This window comes from Cryphonectria parasitica (assembly GCF_011745365.1).
Source record: "Cryphonectria parasitica EP155 unplaced genomic scaffold M406scaffold_2, whole genome shotgun sequence".
NCBI classification, from domain to species: Eukaryota; Fungi; Ascomycota; class Sordariomycetes; order Diaporthales; family Cryphonectriaceae; genus Cryphonectria; species Cryphonectria parasitica.
In genome coordinates this window covers 285834-308753 of record NW_024468910.1, presented here as the reverse complement: position 1 = coordinate 308753, position 22920 = coordinate 285834, and the positions used below count along the sequence as shown (strand labels likewise).

The window sequence follows — 22920 nt, the reverse complement described above, 5'->3', positions numbered from 1 at the left end:
CAACTTTGGAGTCAGTGCCGCTTGCCTCTCTCTAGTGGAACATGTTGTTGCTTGTAGGACCAGCTTTGGCTTTGTCTCCATCCTCGTCAAGCTACTCCCTGCACAGCCCAGGCCGAGAAGCTCCTTCAGCGATGGCTTGGAGAGCATCACAATGCTGCTGCTTCTGCCAATAGTCATTCAGCTGGTCCCTCAAGTTGTAGCACTGGTTCTTTGCATAGTCCTGTGCATTCCGGAGCTCTTTTCGGCCAGTCTTGAACTCCTGGTAAGAATTGGTAAGAAGTGTCGAGTTGATAGGGTACTGATGGTATTCCAGCCTACCATCTATGGAAGATGGCCTGGCATAGTGTGCAAACAAATTGAGGTTTGTGCCATCTGTGGTAAAAGTCGTAATTTGAGCATACCCAGGAGGATCAGGTGTTCCGAGATAAGAAAGAGCCTTATTTCGCGCATAGACAAGAGAAGCCCCGTCATAAGCGCTTTGCAGCCTAGCTTCTCTCATATCCTTTCCTGGTCCTTTCCACTCTCCAGCTAAATGCGGTAAGGTTAAAGAGTCAGGATCATCTTTATAGATAATAGCCCCATCGATCTGGTAGATTGGGAACGGACGGAATTTGTCCTTCTCAAGACCTTGAGCATAATCAGGCTGCGGAGCAGACAGACCATTGTTGAAACCAACGTTCTTTGGAAAGCCTGTAAAGGCCTGGTTGAGAACGCGTTTATAACCATCCCTTGGATATTTTTTCAGAAGTTGCCCGCCCACTTCAACCATCGTTGCTTCATTAGGAGCATCCTCAACCTCGTCAATATAATCCTTGAAAGCTGACTCAGTAGGCGAAGCTGAATATCGAGATTCGGCATACTGTTCACGTAGATTGTCAAGATTCGTGGGAGCTTTGCAATTACGTGGATTGAGAATCCCGTTGTCTCGGGCTCGAGAAGAAAAGCCAGGTGCTGTTGTTGAAATAGTGGTTGTTCTGGTTCTTCTGGTCGGATCTGGGGAAGCAGACAGCGCTGACTTGCCGGTATCTTTCTTTTCGGCCATTTTGTTGAATAGAGCCAAGTTCTTCCGTGTCAACGGTGCTCGTTTTGCCTTGGGATTGTTGCCGTCGCTGGCGCTGCCGACCTGCTGCTCTCGCAACCACGTGGCTGAGGGGGCTTGCTTGTCTTGCCCTGTGGCCTTGGGCGCAAAGAGGGAGATGTTTAGAACCTTGAGAGGTGGACGAGGTCTCTGCACGAGTTCTTCTGTTAGTCGGTGACTTGATTGTGAGCAAAACGATACCATCCGTACCTGAGCCGCCTTTTCTACTTTCTTGTCTTCAACCCTGAATTGTTGTGTATGTGTACTTGGCGTGCCGAGTTGTCCTTCTTCGGGCGGCGAGCATGGCTCCTCTTGCGCAAATTCTCTACTCACTGGAGACTGTTGCTCGCTGTGGCTCAGTGGAAGCTCTTTACCTCAAAGGCGTCAACATGTCTTCTTCTTAAAAAACAAGGGTATGCTGCCGACATACCTGTACTATTCTTTGCAATAGTGCTCAGCAGCTGTTCTTGGGAGAGTTTGCGGGGTCTGAGAGGAAAGCGACGGGCCTGCCGCGGTTTGGCAACTCGGCTTCTCATGACGAGAAAATCGCGAATGCGGAGGGAGGATGGGATTTTGTGACAGAATTCAGGATGACTGACACCAAGCGACCGCACAGCCGTACGTCGTCAAAAGAGCTATCAACTTTTCAGCCATGAGGTCGTAGTCCAGCTAAGAACGGATTATTTAGCGGGTATTCTCTCTCTCTCCGTCTCTATCACATTTGCGCTGTCATGTGAGAAAAGACTCCTTGGAACCGCCCAGGCCGCGCATGATCGGTGGCGAGACATTTTACAGCATAGAAAATTGTCGGATCAAAGAGTCTTTCTCCCCGTGGCTGAAAACAACTTCGGGCTCTCGGCATAAAGGGGTTCGTCGCAGAAATTCGGCCTAACCGGGCCTTTTGATCGGACAACAAAACCTATAGAGTGGATAAGCCTTATCCTCTTTGTGTGCCGTTCGCGCTCCTTTGATTGCATATTCAGAAAGGGAGCAGGTGCTTTGTCTATTCGGAGCAGACTCAAGAGTCGTCCTTCTCTGAAACCGATGGGTTAGGACGAGCGGTCGTTCTAATAGTAGGCACCCGGAGCAATTATTCATCAGCTTCCAGTGGAGTGAATGAGGGTGAGTTCTAGGTAGAGAACTAAAATCCCTGCCTCAATTTGTGGCTCTGCTAGCAGCATGAGGCTGGAGAAATGGTCTTTGTTCAACTGTAAGTTAGCTTTGATGAATGATACATGGTCAAGCATCTAGAAGTGGAGCACATTGTCTCACCAGAGCAGGCTTATCCACAGGATCGGACTATGCATTTAGGAGCTGCAGCTATCATTTTTTGAGCAGATAGCTATCATCTTTCACACAAGACAGTAGAAATAGCACCCCTTTCAGATGTGCACTGTATGCTATGGAGGGATATTCTGTTCACATTGTTGCTATATCTGTTGGATGGGAAAGGAAAGAAATGTGACTAGTGTTCAAGAATAGAAATCCTCTTTTCATACATTCTTGTAGTTGATACTTCTCACATAACAGAACCTTTTTAGCCATCTTTCCCCACAAGTGTATCCAGCCTCGGAGCTCAGCGTGCTGCCAATAGTTGCTTTTCTCTTCAGAGGTTCTATTGACCAGGAAAGAGTACAACCCGCTGCCGCTCACCGGAATCCGGAAAAAAAAAAAGACATCAGCGGACCCGCCGCCGCCCAGCGATCAGTCTTACATATTTTTCTCCTCTCCTAGATGCCCTGAGCTGCCGGGCGGCCGCATCCAACGCGCCCCTCTCCGCTAGGCTTCGGTTTGGTGTTCCTCGCCTAGCCCGCCCGCCCCGCCCTTACCCTAGCCCCGCCCAGCCCTCCGCCGCTGCCCCTTTCCCTGCTGAGCTAATGAGTCCCGATGTAATGAGCGAAGTAGGTAGGCCTTATCTTTCTCCTGTAGGATTGGTCTCTTAATCCTTTTGGAGTTTGCATATTGTATCATTCATTCTTGAACGAATTGTAGTTCTGATTGAAGTTCTTCCTGAACTTTCTTGATTTTCTTAATTCTTCTGTCTACAGCTTCTGCATCTGCTTCTGATAGTGTGTTATGACCCATCTAGCATGCAGGTCACAGGACAGCCCCCGCCAACAAAAGAACTGAGCGGATTACGTAATCAAGGGTTAGGGCTATGACAAGGACGGATCATTTGGATCATCAGTAAGCCAGGTGAGCCATACTGAAGAGCTGGATATATAAGAACACGTTCATTACTATTAGATAGATCATCAGGACATAGCTCTTCAGTTATCAATCTAAGTATTCATTTGTTATACACTTGAATAGCTCCAAAGGCGGATGAAAGCATTTGCACGGATTACTCGTTACTTGTTCCGTATTTTAGTGGATAACACTTTGATACTGCTCTTGCTAGCATAAACTCTTTGTGTACTTCAGGATCTTCGGATATTGCAGTGCATCATCACATGATGCCTGCATTCTTATTTCTGTAATCTGCGAAAACCCTAGCACAATAGTAGCATCCTTTCCGCTAGATTCTTCTCCTTAAGCTATTAGCCTTGCTAATCTAGAGGTATGTATGAATCCGTTTGAAGCTTCTTTTCTCGAATATTCTTCAAAGTAATGAGCACTGCAGTAATCCGAAGATTCCTAAGTACCGATTGGGTTTATGCTAGCAAGAGCGATATCAAAGTGTCAAGTCCTTGAATACGGAACCGTACAAGTCCTAATAAACAATGCGAGTGTTCACTGCTTTTGGGGCTACTCAGTGTGTAAGACTGAATACTTAGATTGACGACTACAGAGCTATGTACAGGATCTATCTGCTGGTGGTAATGACTGTGGTTATATATCCGTCTCTTCAGTCCTGTTAGTAGTGTTGGTTCTGTTGGTTCGTCGGAATAGTTGGGCGAACCTGGCGATAGTCAGGATAGTCAGACTATTCCAACTATTTAAACCCTAACCCTTGCTTATGTAAGCTTTCCCCTTTACTGGGGTGTTGGATTCAGTATTCCTGGCTTCCGGCCAGTTGTTCCGTGTGACTCGTTTCGTGATCTGCATGTTGACTGGGTTATAATATCATCTCCCTCCTATCGATCGTTATCCCTAACGATCTCCTGTAAGTTTCCCATTATACTCCATAGATTGGTTCGCCCCTTCCTAATCAAGATGAAGAACAGGGTTGAAAAATCTCTTTCCGCCAAGATCGTATTTTACCGGATCAGTCAAACCCTTTGCTTTCTCTCTGTTCTTTTTGATCACTTCGGGAGAATGCCCTCCTGTTCTTTTTGCGATTCGCACAAGACTAAGTGCAAGCCTTCCGATTCCGATACTTCTCGCTATGCCTTCTGTGTGCTGCGAGGTCGTAGCAGCTATAACCGCTTGGGTCTTACTCCTGCTCAGATGCAGAAGATCGTCAATCTATGGGAAATGAACTGTATTGGACTGCGCTTAGGGAAGGAAAAAAGGGAGGAAAAGAGAGGAAGGGAAGAAAAAAGCTGGCTAACTGGAGCTATAGCTAGGTTGGCTGGCGATAGTGGGGCCAGTGACCCACCTGGCCTCGCACACAATCAGCACCGATAGGCTGATGAGGAGCTGGTGGCTGCTGAGGAGCAACTTGAACTCGCGGCTGCTAGGGTTCGTTGTTTGCGCAAGCAGCGTCATTATTGGATCGAGAAGATATTTGAGGCTCTTTCCCGGGGCTTGAGCAGCGTGGAGGAGTTGGAACAGATCGAGGCTAAGGAGGCTGAGGAGCGTCATCAAGGCTGCGGAGGCTGGGGTTCAGCCTTCTCCTGCTTCCATCTTCCAAGGGCCTGCTGATTTTCCTCCGGGTTTCGATTTTGTTGCTGCAATGCAGGATCTGGAAGAGAATGGGTTCGTGACTGCTGCTGGGGGTGATTCGATTTCCGGGGTTGGGTCTGATTTTCTGGCTGAGATGCCTCAGGTTGGTGGATCTTCAAGCGCTGGGGCTTCTGGGAGTCGGTCCGGAGCGGAGCGTTCTCCTAGGTCCTGGAATGAAACTCTTCCAGTTTTCTGTCGCAGTTGAGGTTTTCTGGTGGTTCTCATGTGTTTTCGCTGGATGGGTAGTTCTTCCATTTGACAAGATATTCAAGCGTGCTTTCTGATTCTCGTGATTTGAGGATCTTCTGTACCTCGTACTTCTGCGCATTTTCTGATTGTACTTTGATAGTATCATCGGTTCTTGCGCTCCTTGCTGCTGGTTCAAGCAATGAGATGTGGAAGACTGAGTATATTCTCATTCTGTAGAATAGTGCGAGTTTGTAGCTAACTGATAATAGCTTTTGCAAAATCTTAAATAGGCTAAGCTTCTTGTAGTTGAGTTTGTAGCTGGATTGTACTATCTTAATGTATTCCTTTCGTTGAACAAGATAGACTTTATCTTCCTTCTGCAGGATTGGTCTCTTAATCCTTTTAGAGTTTGCAAATCGTGCTATTCTTTCTTGTACGAATATGAGTTCTGATCGGAGATCTTCATGAATCTTTCTGATTCTTTGAGCCTTTTTATTCGCTGCTTCAGCATTTGCTCCTGGAATGATTTCATGGTATGCTGTAAGATTGTGCCTGTAGAATGTGTAGAATGATGAAATCTTTATAGTGCTCATATTTGCACTATTATATGCAAATTATACTAGTGATAGTAGTTCAATCCAATTATTCTGTTCGTGATTTACATAGAACTGTAGATATTGTTTCACAATCTGATTTGTATGCTCTGTCTGTTCGTTTGTTTGTAAGTGAAATGCTGTAAACATTTTATGTTTTGTTCTAAGTTGCTTTATCAGTAAGATTCAGAAGTATAATGCAAACTTTCTGTCTCTATCGGAAATGATTTCTTGTGGCATGCTATGGTTGGCTATGATTATTCTGAGAAATGCGTATACGAGTTCTTCTGCAGTACTGCTCTTCTTGTAGGAAAGGAAATAAGCGTACTTGCTCAGTCTGCAAACCACTACCAAGATGCTATCAAACTGCACTTTGGTTAAGGGTTCTTGTGAGAGTAGTAGCTTGATAATGAAGTCTAGGCTGATGGAGAACTAAGCAGCGCTAGGTACTGGTAAAGCTTGTAGCAGTTCATAAGGCTTGTAGCAACTAGCCTTATTCTTCTGATACTCGTTGCATTGCTGTAAGAGGTTCTCAATCCTCTTCTTGAGTTCTGGCGGATGCCAGTATCTTGAAATTCGTGCGTAGGTTGCTCTGACTCCCTGGTGTCTGTATGCTGGTGTGCTGTGTACATTCTGAATGTAGGCGTCCTGTTCCGCCAGGATTATTTGTTCTGGGTTCTTTCTTTCGTAGCTGATCCTGAGGGTAGCTGTGATGATGCACTGCAATATCCGAAGATCCTGAAGTACACAAAGAGTTTATGCTAGCAAGAGCAGTATCAAAGTGATATCTACTGAATATGGAACAAGTAATGAGTAATCCGTGCAAGTGCTTTCATTCGCCTTTGGGGCTATTCAAGTGTGTAACAAATGAATACTTAGATTGACGACTGAAGAGCTATGTCCTGGTAGTCTATTTAATGGTAATGAATGTATTCTTATATATTCAGCTCTTCAGTGCGGATCTAGAAATTTGGAGCAGATCTATAGATTCATGGTATGAGGCTCTGGAGATCTGGAGCAGATCTATAGATCCTCTCTTCATTACAACTCTAACTCTGGGTTATGTAATCCTATTGGTTGTTCAACGTTGGATTGTAACATCTGATTCCTTGTTAGCAGAGCCTGTTTTGTAATCTGCATGTTAGATAGGTTATAATATCATCTCCCTTCTATTAATCATTGTTCTCAACAATCTTCTGTAAGTTTTCTTGCAAGTTCTTCATATACATAATTACGCTTTTCTAATCAAGATGAAGAATAAAGTTATAAAACTGAAATCTTTAAATCCTTATTCCAACAAGAATAAACAGCGGGAATCTCTTCTTTTCAAAATCTCCTTTAGTGCTATTAAGATGCATTCCTGCTCCTACTGCGATCGCTTGAGCTTAGAGATCTGTGATATCTCTGAAAAAGACTCTTCTTGTTGCCTTCAATGCGTTCAGCACAATCAGTCCAAGTGCAATATGCTCGAGCTGATCAACGCTGCTGAGTTGATCTCTGCCTCTGTCCAGCATCAAAAGCTGGAGGATGAAATCGAGGACTTGGAGCTGAAGCTGATACGCCTTTAGCAACAGAAAAAGATGTGGCAGGAGAAGATGATACGCGCTTTCCACTGGGGTCTCAAGAATCTTGCAGATCTGGAAGAAGCGGAGGCCGAGGAGGCTGAAGCTGAGCGGATGTATGCTGCTGCCGAGGTGCAGTCTGTGGTAGCTGAGGGGTCCGCTGTTGCTGGTGCGGATTCTTTTCTTGAGGGGTTTGACTGGAATTCCGTGAATGTGGGGAATAGTATAGTGAACTGATCTAGATTTCTGGAGAATGAGGTTCTTGAAGCCTCTGGATCTCAGTCCGGGGCGGAGTGATCGTTCTAGATGCTAGTTTTTCTCTTTCAATACTCAGCTATTTTTTCTTAAGCATTTTCAACATATTTCTGTAATTCCTATAAATTCTCGCTTGCTAGATAATCTTTCCACTTGATAAGGTATTCTTACGTGCTATCTATGCTTCTATACTTGAGAATCCTTTCAATCTTATATTCTGGTTTGTTGTTTGCTGCTTCTGCTGTATTGTTTGTTGGTATTTCCTATGCTGCTATGTAATGATATGCACTGCAATATCCGAAGATCTGAAGTACACAAAGGGTTTATGCTAACAAGAGCGGTGTCAAAGTAGAATCCACTGAATACGGAAATATAACTGAGTAATCCGTGCAAGTGCTGATCATTCGCCTTTGGGGCTATTCAAGTGTGTGACAAATGAATACTTAGATTGATGACTGAAGAGCTATGTCCTGGTGGTCTATCTAGTGGTAATGAACGTGTCCTTATATATCCAGCTCTTCAGTATAGCTCTATGGATCTGCTAGCAGATCCATTGATCCATGGTATGAGGATCTGAGGATCTCCGAGCAGATCCATTGATCCTCCCTCCATTACAACCCTAACCCTGGGTTATGTAATACTGTCTGTTGTCCGACGCTGGGTTGCAACACCTGGTCCCTTGTTTGCGGAGCCTGCTCTGTAATCTGCATGTTGGATGGGTCATAACATCATCTCCCTCCTATCAGTTGTTATTCTTAACGATCTTTCGTAAGTTTCCTAGCAAGCTCTTTATGCATTGGATCATGCCTTCCTAATCGAGATATTGAACAGAATTACAAAACCCAAATCTTCGAATCCTCGTTCTGACAAAAAGAAACAAAAGAACTTCCTTTTTCAGTCTATTGTCTCTAATGGATTCGATATGCATTCTTGCTCCTATTGTAATAAGCGCAGTTTGACTTCGTATACCGTTTCTCCCAAGGATTCTTCTCGTTGTTCCGAGTGCGTAGCCCAAGGCTATACGAAGTGTAACATCCTAGAACCAACCAACACTGCCGAACTTCTCCTTACTTCGATACAACACCAAAAATTGAAGAACGAGATCGAGAAGCTGGAGCTAAGGTTGACTCGGTTGTATCAGCAGAAAAGGATGTAGCGCGAGAGGATATCCAAGGCTATCCGTCGAGGTCTCAAGAATCTCAAGGAGCTTGAGAAGGAGGAGGCCGAGGAGGCTGAAGCTGAACGGATTCGTGCTGCTGCTGAGGTGCAGGCTGTTGTAGCTATTATTTATATCAAATCGCGCCACTATTAGCATATACGCGTTATACTTGAAAATATTTCGCGTAGCTTTACGATCAGCACTAAACTGCGCGAGAAGACGAAAAACAAATTTATTCAAAAAAATTAAAAAAAAAAAAAAATATTAAGGAAAAAGAGAACTCTACCCCGCAGTGATGTGAACCCTACAAGCTTACCGAGCTTCTTCAGCGGCCATTGTCATGGCATCCATCTCGGCCGTCATAGGCTTGCTTTGCTTGCCCGGCTTCCGTCCCATTCATTTCCACAAACAGAGTTAAGTCAAAGCAGCTCCCCGAATCCAAGTGAGGAACCCGACGGACCTCGGAAGAGGAATGCTGCTCTTTACAGAGGGGCGGATTGTTGTCATAGTGGTACGAGCTTCGAAAGAGACAACTCTTATGTTTTTTTTTTTTTAGTGCAAAATGAAATACAAGACCCGAGCACAACTTATCCTGAATTCTAACCCCGAAACCCCGATCAGTCGGCTAGTCCATATTCCAGCCGTCTCTGGGGACCATAGTTACTTTCCCCTGAGGCAGACCGTCCCTGCTCTGAACCCAACTTCCTCGCCAGATCTCGGGCACTGATGCGTTCCGACCTAGGGAGCAGCATCTTGCTGACAAGGTCACGGAGTTTTGCCTCCTTAGTGCTCGCGCGTCCGGGCGGTGGCATCTCGAAAGCTTGTCTTTTGATTTCCAGCATCTCGAACCATGCTCTCTGCGAGGCTACTGCTTCGGGTTTGTACAGAATAGCATCACGGATGGACCACCCGGGTTGCTGATCGGGAAGAGAGATCTCGCCCATCAGATACAGCATTACAACACCCAACGAGAATATATCGCCCAATATCGTCTCATTTTGATTAGTTAGTTGTGTAGCAGGTTCCTTGTACCATGGTGATCCACCCGTTTGGGTGATGCCTTCGCTCACGAAATGGCTGAGCCCAAAGTCGATAAGTGTAGCGCCGTTTTGTCTATGATATAAGATATTCAGCGCCTTAATATCATCATGGATAATGTCCTTGTCTTGTAGGTAGCTCAGCGCACTCGCCATATCAGCACAGATGGTATAAGCATCATCGATGGTTCCCTTGAAATGGCTAGCCCTTGATGAGTTTCGTGGGTAACACCATTGGAGGCTGCCCAGATCATGAGCATTCTTCAGCTCCACAAGAAGCACCAGCAGGCGAGCATCAAATGCTACAAGGCTGGCAATGCATGGCTGGGGGAAGCGAGGACATAGTCAGAAATATCAAGGAGAATTTGTTGTACATAAACGAAAAAAAAAAAAGAAAGAAAGAAAGAAAAAATAAAAAGGAAGCGTACATGTTGCAGACCACGATGCATCTTCACTTCCCTCTTCCAGCGATCGACAGCGTTTCGCACCGAATTTTCATCACCTGCGGCAGGTTTGTGCATCTTCACAATAACAACTCGGGACTGTTGTGCGGTCCTGCACCAGACGGCCTTGAAGATAAGCCCGTGGCTTCTGGTTACCAACCAGCCATCAAGGCGCCTTATAGAGTACTCGACCGCAGCCGTAGTGTGATCAAGTATGTGCAAGGCGCGGCCCAGGGGAATGCCGAGGTTGGCCAGATCGTCAATCTCATGCGCAACGGCCTTCCAGATGAGACTCTTCGCAGCGTCCTCGGGATCGGAATGCAGGTCGGCAATGCTGGCCCTCGTGCTGCTGCGCTGGTGGTCCACTGAGAGCCGAGCTGCCTTGGAAGACGACGACACGGCCCGAGCTGTTCTCTTTTTCGTATGCTCCTCGAGAAGGAGATCATAGCGGCACGGTCGGAGCTGCAGCCACAGGCAGGTGCTGTTGCTCTGGAGAACCCAAGAGCCCGGGTCGAGAGTTTCATATCTCTTGGGCCGTATATCGAGCCCTTTCAGCTTGTCTGGCCTTCCTGTCAGGCGGAGGAGCCCCGACGAGTTGTTGATCAGAAGAGCCTGGTCTTTCCACGGGACAAACAGGATAGCAATCCGGAGATCGCCGATTACCAGTGCACACTCCGTCTCGGTACGAGTATGCGTCGCACCTAGCACCTTGTATTGCTTGGCTGCTGTCTCGGTAGAGAAAGAGGCATGTCGGGTGTCCACTGCTAGCTGCTGGTCGCCCACATCGAGTTGTTCAAAAAGAACTCTCAGCCGGGGCAGCATATCTATCTGCGGGTTGACGGATGCTGCCTGAACATGCGCAGCAACAACAGCCAGCAGGCTCTGGTCGGACTCGTGCAGCAGATGATCACTATCATGAATGATGTTCGTGTGGGCTGTATAAAACTGTTGTGGCTCTGACTCGGGCTCGGGATTCTGGGTAGGGGAGGAATCTGTTGAAATCACATTGTCCCACGGGGCTGTCGAGATGAGCGATGCATTGCGCACAGCAGCATTTTCTGCTGTGCTAGATGTAGACCGGTCCGCCGGGAGCACTGATGATCTCAGGTCGATCAGGCTTTGCTCGGAAGAAGGGAGACCTGTCGGGCTTTCGAGGACCAGACATGTTACAGCAGAACACAGAGCGGGATTGCCCCCATGGGCGGCGCGTAGCTGCTCCCTTAGCTCGGCAGTTAATGGGGTGGGGCTGGGGGTCGTGCCTGACATCTTGCTGAGCTGTAAATGATGCTACTCTGAGAAAAACCACGACCGCAGCTGCTATAATCGTACAAAAGGGTATATATTATCTTTGGATTCAAGAGCAGGAATCCCTAGCCTCTTTGCGAGCCCAGCCACGCGGATTTATGCCCTGTAGATCAGCAGGTGGGAACTCAGTTTAGGTGCCACGCGGTTGCGGGGCTAGGAGCGCTTAACGCGTTAGGAGCCTCGGAAAAATCTGCTTGCTTGCTCCACTCAGTGCTTCCCTGTCAGGAGTGGCGCCACCGCTAAGGCGCCTTCAGGGCGCTAGCAGAGCACGTGCTACTCTCCCCTACATAGCCAGCATATCGCCTTTCCAGCTACCTCTTCAAGCCTGTCTCCTGCTTATATTATTGTGATTTCGCCTAGCTTCCGTACCAGGTGTTCTGACATTCCCATTCTATAAACAATACTACAACAACAGACATTGCTTTTTCGTGTCTATCTTCTTCTCGATCTCAAGTCCATCCTGCTGCCTCTCTTAATGCCTCCTAATCCCAACCCATGGGCCGCAGACTGGCCCGAACAGTTTCGGCGGTATCACGAAGGCTATTTCTCGGAGAACCCCTCCCACGACTGGCCGGCCGAGAAGTTTGGGATGGACAAGCAAGATGTCTTTACCGTCCTCGCACCGCGGTTCAACACGACTACGATAGCGCTGCTTGATACAAACGCCTTCTGCCGGGATGTGGCCTACCTCAGCACCATTGCGCGAGACTGTGATGAGCTCTTCAGGCTGCTCTCTGAGCGGCGGGATATAAGGCATGAGGAGATTAAGAGATTATTCTTAGTATCAGTGCAAGGTTTGTTTCAAGGAGCTCCTATTGAGCTGCTGGATATGCAACAATATGCCGACTTATGGAAGGTTGTTTATTATGGTTCTTTTGATAGCATAACCAGCTTCTTTGCCAATTTCCTGCCCAAAAACCGGCGAGCGAGGCCGCAACCACCGCCGCAGGCCCAACCCGACCCTCCCCTCCCTCCCGCGCCCCTCGCTACACGAGCCGAGTCGGAAACGCCGTCCTTTGTCACGGCGCCCTCGCGCGCCTCGTCCGCTGAGCCTCAGGCGCCCGCACGACCGATGCGAACAGCGACTAAGCCGCCCAGGCGCGCAGCGGTGCGTGCGCAGCCCAACCAGGCCGGGGGCCTGTCGAGAACTTCGGGCAGCAGGGTCCAGAAGCGAACCCGGGCCCCGAAGAGCTCGAGGCGCACCCGCCGCCGGCCTCAACAGTCTCCAGCCCTACAGACAGGAGACGACAAGACACAGACGTCGTCATCATCACCACTACCACCAACACCAACAGCAGCTCCACCCCCCGCCTCCGCGGCCACGAGCACACACGGTAAGAAGAGAAAGCGGGACCAGCAAAGAGACGAGGCAGACTGTGGCCCTGCACAGCCGCAGGAGGCCGAGAGCCGGGGGTTCTATCCAGAGAACAAGAGGAGAAAGACACAGGCGGCGGCAAACACGAGCCCTCCCTACTCGGCAGGTGCCACATCGGTGGGTCCGCCAGCGGAGGGCGGCAGCAGCAGCAACAGCGGCAGCGGCAGGGACGATGCAGACCAGGCATATACGCTTCAGGCGGGCGAGAGACGGGCAGGCGAGAGGACAAGGAAGCCAGCCGCCGCGGGGGCAAGAAGAGCACGCGCTAGCTCTGGCAAGACGTCTTCCTTAGGCCGCAGCCCTCAGGTCCTCCCGGCCACAGCAGTCCGCAACAACCGGGCACCCCGCACGAGGAGGGTGAGCCATTCAGAACAGAAGACAGCGCATGCGCATGGCCATGCGAGACCTGGCAGGGAGGAGTGGTCCCACCCGCCGCCGCCGTCGCCGCCGCCTCCTGGGCCGACCTTGTCTCGGGTCACCCGCGCACAGCGCCAGCGTTTATCACAGGGTGGAGATGCACAGCTTGTTCGTCTTGGAGAGGGCGGCAAGGCCGAGGTGCAGCCAGGAACACATATCTCTTCTCGGCCGAGGAGACAAGAGCACAAGAGGCAGCGGATGAGTCGTAATGCTGGCCATCCTGGCATGTAGTTGCGGATGCCCCCTCCTTTTCTTTTTATTTTTCTTTTCCCGGCCTGGCCCGTTGCGGATGGTGATTGGGGAAGACTGCGGACAGGATTCTCTGTATGCAAGGCTCGTGTACCGGTTATCCTGACAGGGTCGGGTGCAGCCGGCGACGGCTCTCTGCGCAAGATCGTCACGCTGGGGGGGAGGGGGGGGGGGGGAAGAAGGCAAGAAATCCTGTGACAAGATTGTGTACTGGTCATCTTGACAGGGTCGGGTGCAGCCAGCGACAATCTTTGTCTCCGGGGCAAAAGTTGTCTACGAGGGCGAGCACGTGCCAGTTATCCTGACAGGGTCGGGTGCAGCTGGTGGTAACTCCTTGTCTTGTTCTTGCTCAACCCAACCCCCCCCCCCCCCCCAATCCCCCTACCGGCATGGAATGATCGGAGGGTTGATCCTCGTATAGAGACGGCGCATATCATTAGTCCGCATGGGCGAGGGTACGAGGGGAGGAGGGGCTATCTGCACACTATGACCGGGACGCACTTGTGTCTAACATTCTGTGTTGCCTGCTGTGTAGTCTGAGGAGGCCACCAAGGCGTGAATTGACCTCAATCTCTCTCCGTGCATGCATGATCTGATGCTAGGATACGGTCATGGCCGAGAAGCCGAATAAGTGCAGCGGCGAGAGCAACCATCCGGGAGGCCTGGAACTTATCATTCCTATTTTTCTTGGGATAACAACGATAGGAAGCAAGCAAGGAGAGGAGGCGATGGTGGTGTCGAGGTTGTTGCGCTGCTGCTCCCCTGTTGACGGTGACATGGGCCACCTCGGCCGTGCCATCACCGCCCATCGCGCGCGGCTTGGAGGAGCGCCTTGGTTTGTCACCCAAGCAGAGCAGCCCCACCCACCGACCCCAGAATCCCAAAGTCGTCGTCAACCAAACCATCATACAGTTCGATGTTGGGTTCGTATTCGACGCTTGTAAAGACATTTCCTTCCCGTTCAGTCCGCTAGAATGGCGTATCTGGGGTTTTCTCCCCACTTGGCCAGGCAGGGTACCCGCCGGCTGTATGTCTGCCCAAGATTAGTACAGAAGGTTCGAGTGAAGAGAGTTCTCAAGCTTGAAGGATTGGTAAGTTCGAAATGGCTAGATATAACTGTAACTAGTCTTTCGACACCGGATACATCTGAAAGACTAGTCATGATTATGTTTGTGTTCACCAAGGGACGGGCCATAAGTTTTTGCTGCAGAAGCTGTCAGCAGAGGACTGAACTTTGACAAGCAAGCGGCCAAATTTGCTAGCAAGTCAATTTACAGGCTACCGCTTAACTTGACTTGACTTGCGTGGAACGCTGGCAGTGGTGGCATGACCAATTTAAAAGACTGCATGACCAACAGGCCAAAGCCCGAGGTGTATGACACACAAAATTTATATACCGTCAACCTAACGCATATCCCAAACTTTGTGCGCACTTATGTCATGTGTCGAGAAAGAGGGCCAGCTCATGTATCTGGCATTTAAGAGGCAGTCAGTTATTTGCCCCTGACTTGAAGTTTCAATGAACTGTGGTCAATCGCCTTACCTTCAAGCTCTAGTCTGCTTTCATTTGTCCCCTGCACGTCTCGATCGTTTATGCGATGGCCTTGTAACAGCTGCAGCTGGATGTGTATCGGCCTGCATGTTTGAACGCTCTAAAATCCGAGCACTGCGACGGCGTTGGGGCGATTGTTGGTTTCGGTTCCTTTGGCGTTGGCTCTTAGGATGGATGCAGGGGGCCGAAAGAGGAAAGGCCAAGGGTTGCTGGGTTTGGAGGCGAGGCAGAGTGCGATGGCCTAGAGGCGCTCGGAAGGCCCGGTGGCGACGTTGTAACACAACTATTTACGTTATGCTTGCTTTCTTCCCGGAGGTTCACTCGAACTTGGTGCGATCCAGGCTCTAGGTGAAGAACATCCCCCTGTCGGTGGAGAGGATAACGGCCAGGACCAAGTATCCGGAAGAGGATTTGGCCAAGTCGATGAACACTGCCGAATTAATTCCACAAACATCAACACTCCTCTTTCTAAACCGTTCATCTGGTACTTCGATACTATGGTAAATATGTCATCAATGATGCGAAGCTTCTTGGCCAAACCTTCTTCGTCGAACAGGGCCGTTTCGCTTCCGTCAAACAGCAAAAGCTTCTGCATCATTATCAATAAGGTTTCGAGACTAAACAAAGTGCGATTGCAGAGAGGGACTGGGAAGTATTACAAGGATTGAAGCTGCTTCATCTTCGAGGGTCACACCATGATTCTCCCACAAGGTAAGGAGCTGTGGAAATGTGATAGTTTCGAGGCGTATGGCTTCCAATAAGCTCACACTGTTTCGGGAAGTTCACCATAGCAGCAGCTATGATGTGCTTTACTGACGGTGCGTGCCAGTATCCATGGTCCGTCCTGCCCACTTCGCCTCCTGCAATGTGTCCTGAGAACTAAATAGAGCAGCCTTGACTCTGTGTCGATTGATGCCGAAGTCGAGGCCGAAGCACATATTGGATCGAGTTAACAAAGACAACTGTCCAAACTCAGGGCTGCCTGCAACACAGGCCGCCCTGCCCCCGGGTTGTCTGGAAGAGGGAGATGACGGCGTTGACGCGAACAAGAAGCGACAACACGGTTCTCCCTGCCTTCGTTGACAAGAACCCGAAGAGGGCGATTACAGTGTTGGCCCCAGAGCCCAGACGCCGCAACTCCGTTCTGAGACTAGAGACAGACGATTGACCAATGCTGGTGCTATCACTGCCCTTGCTCTCGAGGAGATGTACGGATTCTGTAGCTTGGCAATGGGTAGACAGCGAGCCCTGAATGCGTACTGCGAATTGTGCAATGCAATACTTTTGGCACTGTAACGTCGATTGGGTTTGCCAGGCAAGTAATGATGAATAGGGTGATAGTGGTGAGGCACTCAGACACATGAAATATAGGCCTGAGGGTGTGAGATGGGAGAGCGTCGTGGACACTATGACACATATTGGCGTCGATGGCATCATCATTCCTCGGATTTTACGCGCCCCGTTTTCGCTAGTTTGTGTCTGGCACATTCCGTATCATGCTTTGCGACTTGGTAAAATCAACCCGCCTCTTGGAGGAATCAACCCGCCCCCCACCGCTCTAGCCGTATTTAGCAAAACATACCGCACAGCGCCCACACTGTAAGCCATAACAGAGATCTTGTAAATTGCGCATGCAGCCTCAACACAAGCGCACTGCATATGCTCACATATATTTGGTGAGAACATGCAGTACACTCATGACATCCCTGCGTACATACATACACGCAGCCTTACAACGAGCGCACTGCATGTGAGCACATGGTCTGTACTTGTAACACACCGCCAACTGAATTTTGCAACATCTCATACATACGCATCTCCAGCACAGGACATGTGCTCACAAAATTCTATGTATGAGATGTATTTTACTGATTCCTTTCACTCAGTTCGTATGTACTACTCCAGAGCTGGCTCTGGTACAATTGCTAGCAGCAGATGGCTTCTCAAGAGCTGACTCAGGCAGCTGATGAGTACAGGTAATTTGATATCTAGCACAGTATGAAAAATGGCTGTGCACTTAGATGGCTGTTTACTTTAGGTATAGCGCCGGTGGGGGGCGGGTTGATTTCTCCAGGAGGCGGGTTGATTTTACTAAATCGGGCCAACCCACCACCCTCTATAACGGCCAATCCCCCATCCTCTACTGCGGCCGACCCACCACCCTCTATAACGGCCCTACTGCGGCCAACCCACCACCCTCTACAACGGCCAATCCACCATCCTCTACTGCGGCCGACCCACCACCCTCTATAGCCGATATGCATAAACAAGATGGGCTATCATTCAAGCTGACGCAAAGCTGCACAGTGAGAAACCTCAACAACCAACATATGCTTAGACAATCACCAGGTTGTCAGCACCCCCAGGCCCCTTGGACGTTTACACAGGATGGTAAGTCTCTTTTGTACCATTTAGGAACATCTCTGACTTACTTGTAGGCTACCAAGTTTATTATTGAGCCTTTGTCCCAACAGTTGCAACCAGACACAGGTGGTACAGAGTTAGGAGGCAAGTGGATCGTTGGAAAAGGACAAAATGTGTACTGGAGAGGTTGTTATGTATGGGTCTATTCATCCAGCCAGACATTGATTCCTTTTGAGAAGCATGACGTTTGTGATGGACAAGCTATAGTGCCTGAGGGTATTGAGGTGTACCTCGGGGGCGTTGGCATCTGCAAGGTGTAAATGAGATGGCGCTCACAGACCTGATCCACCCTCCAAGGTTGTGTCGGATGCTATGCGTCCCAACCTCCTCACTACTCAACCTCTCCTTCTTACACTGTCAGCTTGCCATGATCCATCACAACCTACCTACAATATGGAATCGATCTTGAACCCCCGCGAGAAACCCTCCATGGTCGAAGTCATGTGCAATCAAATGGAAATTTAAGTTTCAAGCCAAGCAGTCTGGTTCCCCAGGTTTTCAAAGTAAACGCTATTATGAAAACGTTCCCAAAGGGTCAATTGAGGACTTATTCCTCAGTGCTGGTCTGATTCCATGGCTTGCTTTGGCTGTGACTTGCTGGCGAGCGGAGCGAAAATACCACCGCTACAACCGAAACAACTGCATAGACACAATATACAAGCTGCGGAATGGGTACCGAGCGAAACGTCACCGTGTGGCCAGCAAGATTCTTGGAAAACTTGAGCAGAGAACCCGCGAGTACTTTACGAGTAAAGCTCAAGATTGTAGGTCTCAATGACCGAGCTCCGGGTGATCAGTGCTGACGGAGATCACAGTGTTCGGAAGCATCGACGATCCTCGCCGCACCATCAGCTATAACGACATTCACTTCGAGGACCAGGGGGCATTGGTGCGCCAGCATTCTGCGGTTCCGGCGTCTGGGAACTTCGATGTCGTCCAGTCCTCCCCCGAATTCAACCTGGTCGATACCGCCTTCAGTGCCTTCCAAACTGCTGAGCCTCTGGTTTCCGCGTGGACGGAGCCGTCGTCTAGCGGGCGCTTAGGGGCAAGCACCCAATTTAGAAGGATCAATGATCAAGTTGTGTATTTCAATCCCTCACTGGAGGTATTCTCATGTCAATTCCCCCGTCTTGGGGCCGTCGTTGAGTATGAAGGAGCTGGAACGCAGAGCCTTGCCAGGGTCATAATAACCACGCCACGGGCACATGCCGACGGGGGCTCGCTCGAGCACTGCTACTCTTTTGCGGTTGCAATCAACGACCAAGGCTGTCAGCCTCATTGCAGGCAACATCTATGGAGTCGATATCGGGATTTCTGGCTCACGCCGATACGTCTCACAGGGCGGGACGAACATTCACTCCGACTTGGATTTTGAGTTTTACGGTAGCAAGATTGGGCGAGGAAAGGATGAGCGCGATGCAAATCCTCCTGGGAAACATGCTGTACGGGTCCATGTATTCGGCACTTTTGGGGTCTATGCACGCACACAGCGATACCTCCCACTGCCACAAGTTGACCGTTCCTCGTGACAGATCCAGGAATGTCGTGCTCACGCTGTGGTTGGACACCAAAACGGGTGCTAGTATTGTACAATCGCTTTTTTTTTATTTTTTTTTTAGATAGAATGTTTGACACCTGCCAACCCTACGCCAGTAGCTTTGATTAAAATGGGTGACTGTCATCCAATTTGCGGTAGATCCGGCCGACACGCTTGGAATACACCTGTAGGTAATGACCAAGGTTTACGGCAGAGGCTAGTTTGACTGAATCTCTTATAATGACAGGCATTTTGAAGTTCTAGTGAATGAAATAACAGGTTGGTGTGCTTCGATACACAGAAGCTGGTCTGTGTGACCAGCAGCCTGCCAGGCAGCTGGGATGGGGCCGGGCTGCATCGGTGGGTTTGCACGGGGCCTTCTTGTACTCGCGCTTTTCCGTTTTCATGGGTTGGCAGTAGGCCATGCATGCCCGACGGATCACTCTGGTCCTGCTGACCTGGAAGCTAGTATGGGACTCAGGCGTGAGGCATTTCAAGTCGAACCGAGAGGTTGGGCCACGCTCTGAGGTTTCCAGTAGGTTTCCCAAGGGCAACTATTGTGAAAATGAGGTAATGAAAAGCGAACAAGATTGATGTACTGCTTCTTCAAACTAAAGAGACCCGTTTACGATCATGAGAGAACAGCCTCTCCCATAGTTAGCGTCGCCCATTTCGGGCAGCAGAAAGTCGGCATATTCTGTACCAAATACAAAGCCGTTGGGGGGTAGAAGGCCCATGCCGTGCAGCAGGTGAAAACAGGAATTGGAACCATCGAGGCACTGATAGGTTTCACGATGGACCTGAATTGACTGAGCCGCCAGCTCAGACAGTGGAGTCAAGGCAGCAATAGCAGACGGGGTGATATCGTCAGACATGTTAAGTCTTTAGATGTGGACGAATGGCACAGGGGAATGGCATGGCTTGGGTATGTTGGTCCAGGCAGGCAGGGCGGGAGGAGTTTGAATTCTCCGTTGGTGAGATTGTGCTAGTAATTCGTGCAAACTTCTCACCGCCACAGCCCTCTGCATTCTATTCCAGGAGCAGGAGGTACACGGAACCCCACGGAGGGTACGTAAGCTTGGGACAATGCTTGGTGGACAGAGGTGTTCCGGAATTTGCCGTCCAGCAGCCTGCAATACGGTAAAATTGCGCCGCACGGATCCAGCCATGCGTTGTCCCATGGTCGCACTTATGACCTGATGTAGCAGATCTTATGACTATGTGCCTTCCTCATTACCCCCCCGCCTGCTCTTTGTCCACGGTCTCCACAGCGGAGGCGCGAATTCCAACGTACTCGGGGACAGATGCCGCCAACAGCGCAAGATCGGCACCGTATTTGAGACAGCGGCAGATAGTTTGAAATCTGCCAGGTCAGCCATCAACTAACTGGTCCCTTCGGAACTAGGCAGCGGGAATCTACCTCAAAGAGCCCTTCGTCAAGTAGGACAAAATATTAGGAATCAGCAGCGGAGAATCTGTGCTGCCAACTATCTCTGGTAAGGGTTTCGATGCGATGTGCTCGGTAACTTTGCCGCTGCACTCGCTCAAAATTGCCCACTGTGAGACAGGGAGACGGGCTGCGAAGGATCAGCAAAGTAATTACACATGACTGCGTGAGTGGTCTAGCATACCTTGCATAACAGCCTGCGTTGCGCGGTCCAGGCGGGATAGAGTGCCGTCCCCTGTGCCGCCTCCAGCCCATGCGACAATCACTTGATTGGCCGTCCTAGCCCCCCTTTTGAGCTTGTCCAGGTACTTTGGTTGTCCGCTCTTCACAAACGACTTGATAATAGTGTCCAGGTCCTCTGAAGCTGTCTGGCCCGATAGGAAGAGGACATCGCAAAGAGTGAGGAGGAGAAGATGCTGGATCGTCCGTTCCCCTGGGCCAGGATTGTTTGCCATCTCAACAGCTGCCTGGTAGGCGTCATCGTTGCGGCCCTTTGGGAGCATCGTTACGATGCTGCTCGTCTCCAAACGCTTCAGGCAGCCTCTGTCTCGCCATACTCGCTCGGCAAGTTTTTCCCACCTTGATTGGGAGGCCGGTTGGGTCCTGCGAGGTGGCTCCTCAAAAGGGCGATCTGGTTGGTCCGGTTGATAGAAAATAACTTGAAGGTCCATATTGGCTGCGTCGTGGTGGCCGCACGCGGGCGGGTGGTCTGCTCGGTGCTCGTGAGTCGTAGTCCAAAACCCTATGTGTTGGGCGCTGGATTAGGCAAGGCTTGGAGCAACCCGAGCCCGAGCCACAGCACGTAAGCCGCACTACCCCCGGTCAGTGCTGCATTTGCGGGCCCCCGGAGGAACGGCGCTTCGAGTCAGCCCAGGGAGATGTCTTGCTGCATCAAGCCATCGAGTATCTGTCCGAAGGCGCTAACATAGTTATCGTTATCAATTATATTCGCATCGGCGATGTTTCCAAGGTGAAAGTAGGCCATAATAATCATGGGCGTTGGGGTTTCTCGAAGCTCAAACACCTGTATCACATTCGGCTAGAGGAAAGTTAATATTGTTATCAAAGCTGATATACTTATAGCAATGTACTTACATGAGGATTATCTCTCATAAGACTAAATTCTCTTCGTATTTTGATGAGCCATTTGGGATCAGGCTCCTGCCACCGCCTCTTGTTCTTGCTGGACGGAGGGTGGAAGGTCTTGGCCGCGAAAACATTCCCGTCCCGCGCCTTGATGAGTTTATGCACTCGACCAAATGTACCTTCTCCAATCTGCTGGATGTTATAATATATGAGCCTTTCACGCGGAGTCGGAGCTTCACTGGGTGCTTGAGTTGCCGGTTGGCTGTCCAAGCCAAGCGCCTCGATGCCAGAAGGTTCCACCTCGCTTCTCTCAGCTGCTTCCTGGCACTTCTTGACGAACGCCCGTAAGTTCTCAACATAACGAGAGGGTGCCATTTCGTGGTTTGGAAACTCTATCTTGATTGCAAGACTAGCACAGTGGATTGTCCTCTCTTCGAAGACATCCCTACTGCCAGGGGAGTATGCCAGGATCCACGTCTCCTTCCTCCGTACCTCTGTTTGGTTCTGGCCATTTTGACCGACTGCCGTGCCGTGGGTTGATTCATAATCGTGCAGCCAGATATGATAGGCCTTGTCTACAGTAATATTACACTAACTTCGAATTAATAAAAAATATGCAATTGTATATTCATATACTAGTAGTGGTAGTAGTTGGCTTACCTGCTTGTCGCTGATTCCCTTAGTTCCACGATATCCTAGAAGAATATGAGACGAAGTCGGGTTTGTGCCCAGCTGCAGTCCGTTCTGGAGATTGTCCAATGTGAGCAGCTTATCAAAGAACACAACCAAGCGGTCAACGGCGCCGGCTTCATCGGTGGCGTCAGACTCTGTGTCTGCGGGCGTAGCTTGGCGACTGTTGATGATGGGCTCCGCGGCAACACCCCCAGCTGCTTTGCAAAACCACTTCGAATTGTGCTCTAGCTTAAAGGCACTGCCTGCCCTGTTCTTCCGATCATGCGCGCTCAGCACTGCAAAGATATTAGGATCGCACATCATGCTTATAAAGAATGGATTGTCTCGCCATCTCGCTATTCATGAAATGAGCATGAGCTTGCGAGGTAACATGGAACGCCAATATACGCTAACCGAATATGGACTAGCTTATTGATTTCCAAGGTCCGTGCACCCACTCCATTGATTCTTTAACCGTTCCACTCCCTGGCTGGCAATTGAATGAGCATCCTAGGATTATAGATTTAAATATACGAAAAAATTTGGTGTACTCCCCAGAGCATGCGGAGAGCCGTAGTATACCAAATTTAGTGGAACGGTTTCGTATATTTTTTCTGTTTCCAGCGATGTCGATATATCTGGCCTAGGGGTTGGCCTAGACCACCCTCTACGAGATATTGATCCAGCATTGCTGCAAGCAGATAGACAGTTA

General features: G+C 49.6%; 5 protein-coding genes across 5 annotated transcripts; 2 read left to right on the top strand and 3 right to left on the bottom strand.

Moving 5' to 3' along the window:
- Positions 1-91: 91 nt before the first annotated feature.
- On the bottom strand, positions 92-1282 carry M406DRAFT_251172 (uncharacterized protein; the record flags this gene model as incomplete). The annotated part of the gene is made up of 1 exon (XM_040916747.1): positions 92-1282. The coding sequence occupies one exon, from the start codon at positions 1280-1282 to the stop codon at positions 92-94; it is 1191 nt and encodes a 396-aa protein (XP_040779225.1).
- A 7999-nt stretch (positions 1283-9281) lies between these two features.
- On the bottom strand, positions 9282-11410 carry M406DRAFT_75480 (uncharacterized protein; the record flags this gene model as incomplete). The annotated part of the gene is made up of 2 exons (XM_040925858.1): positions 9282-10025; positions 10130-11410. 2 exons carry the CDS (start codon positions 11408-11410, stop codon positions 9282-9284), a joined length of 2025 nt encoding a protein of 674 aa, XP_040779224.1.
- Positions 11411-15737: 4327 nt separating this feature from the next.
- On the top strand, positions 15738-18995 carry M406DRAFT_75482 (uncharacterized protein; the record flags this gene model as incomplete). The annotated part of the gene is given in 12 exon segments (XM_040925859.1): positions 15738-15753; positions 16130-16250; positions 16414-16641; positions 16771-16792; positions 16804-16806; positions 16972-17018; positions 17081-17348; positions 17392-17433; positions 17481-17682; positions 18000-18230; positions 18282-18581; positions 18751-18995. The coding sequence occupies 12 exon segments, from the start codon at positions 15738-15740 to the stop codon at positions 18993-18995; spliced, it is 1725 nt and encodes a 574-aa protein (XP_040779223.1).
- Positions 18996-20460: 1465 nt separating this feature from the next.
- Positions 20461-21159, top strand: M406DRAFT_320830 (uncharacterized protein). Its single transcript, XM_040919437.1, has 2 exons — positions 20461-20580; positions 20635-21159. Exon 2 carries the CDS (start codon positions 20864-20866, stop codon positions 21032-21034), a length of 171 nt encoding a protein of 56 aa, XP_040779222.1. The 5' UTR covers positions 20461-20580; positions 20635-20863; the 3' UTR covers positions 21035-21159.
- A 368-nt stretch (positions 21160-21527) lies between these two features.
- On the bottom strand, positions 21528-22097 carry M406DRAFT_251247 (uncharacterized protein; the record flags this gene model as incomplete). Its single annotated transcript, XM_040916752.1, has 2 exons — positions 21528-21815; positions 21894-22097. Coding segments are annotated over 2 exons (492 nt in total), but the record flags the coding sequence as incomplete, so codon positions are not given.
- Between the last annotated feature and the right edge of the window lie 823 nt (positions 22098-22920).

Coding starts and splice junctions, on each gene's coding strand:
- M406DRAFT_320830 (XM_040919437.1), top strand. CDS start 20,864: ATGCTGGATCGTCCGTTCCCCTGGGCCAGGATTGTTTGCCATCTCAAC.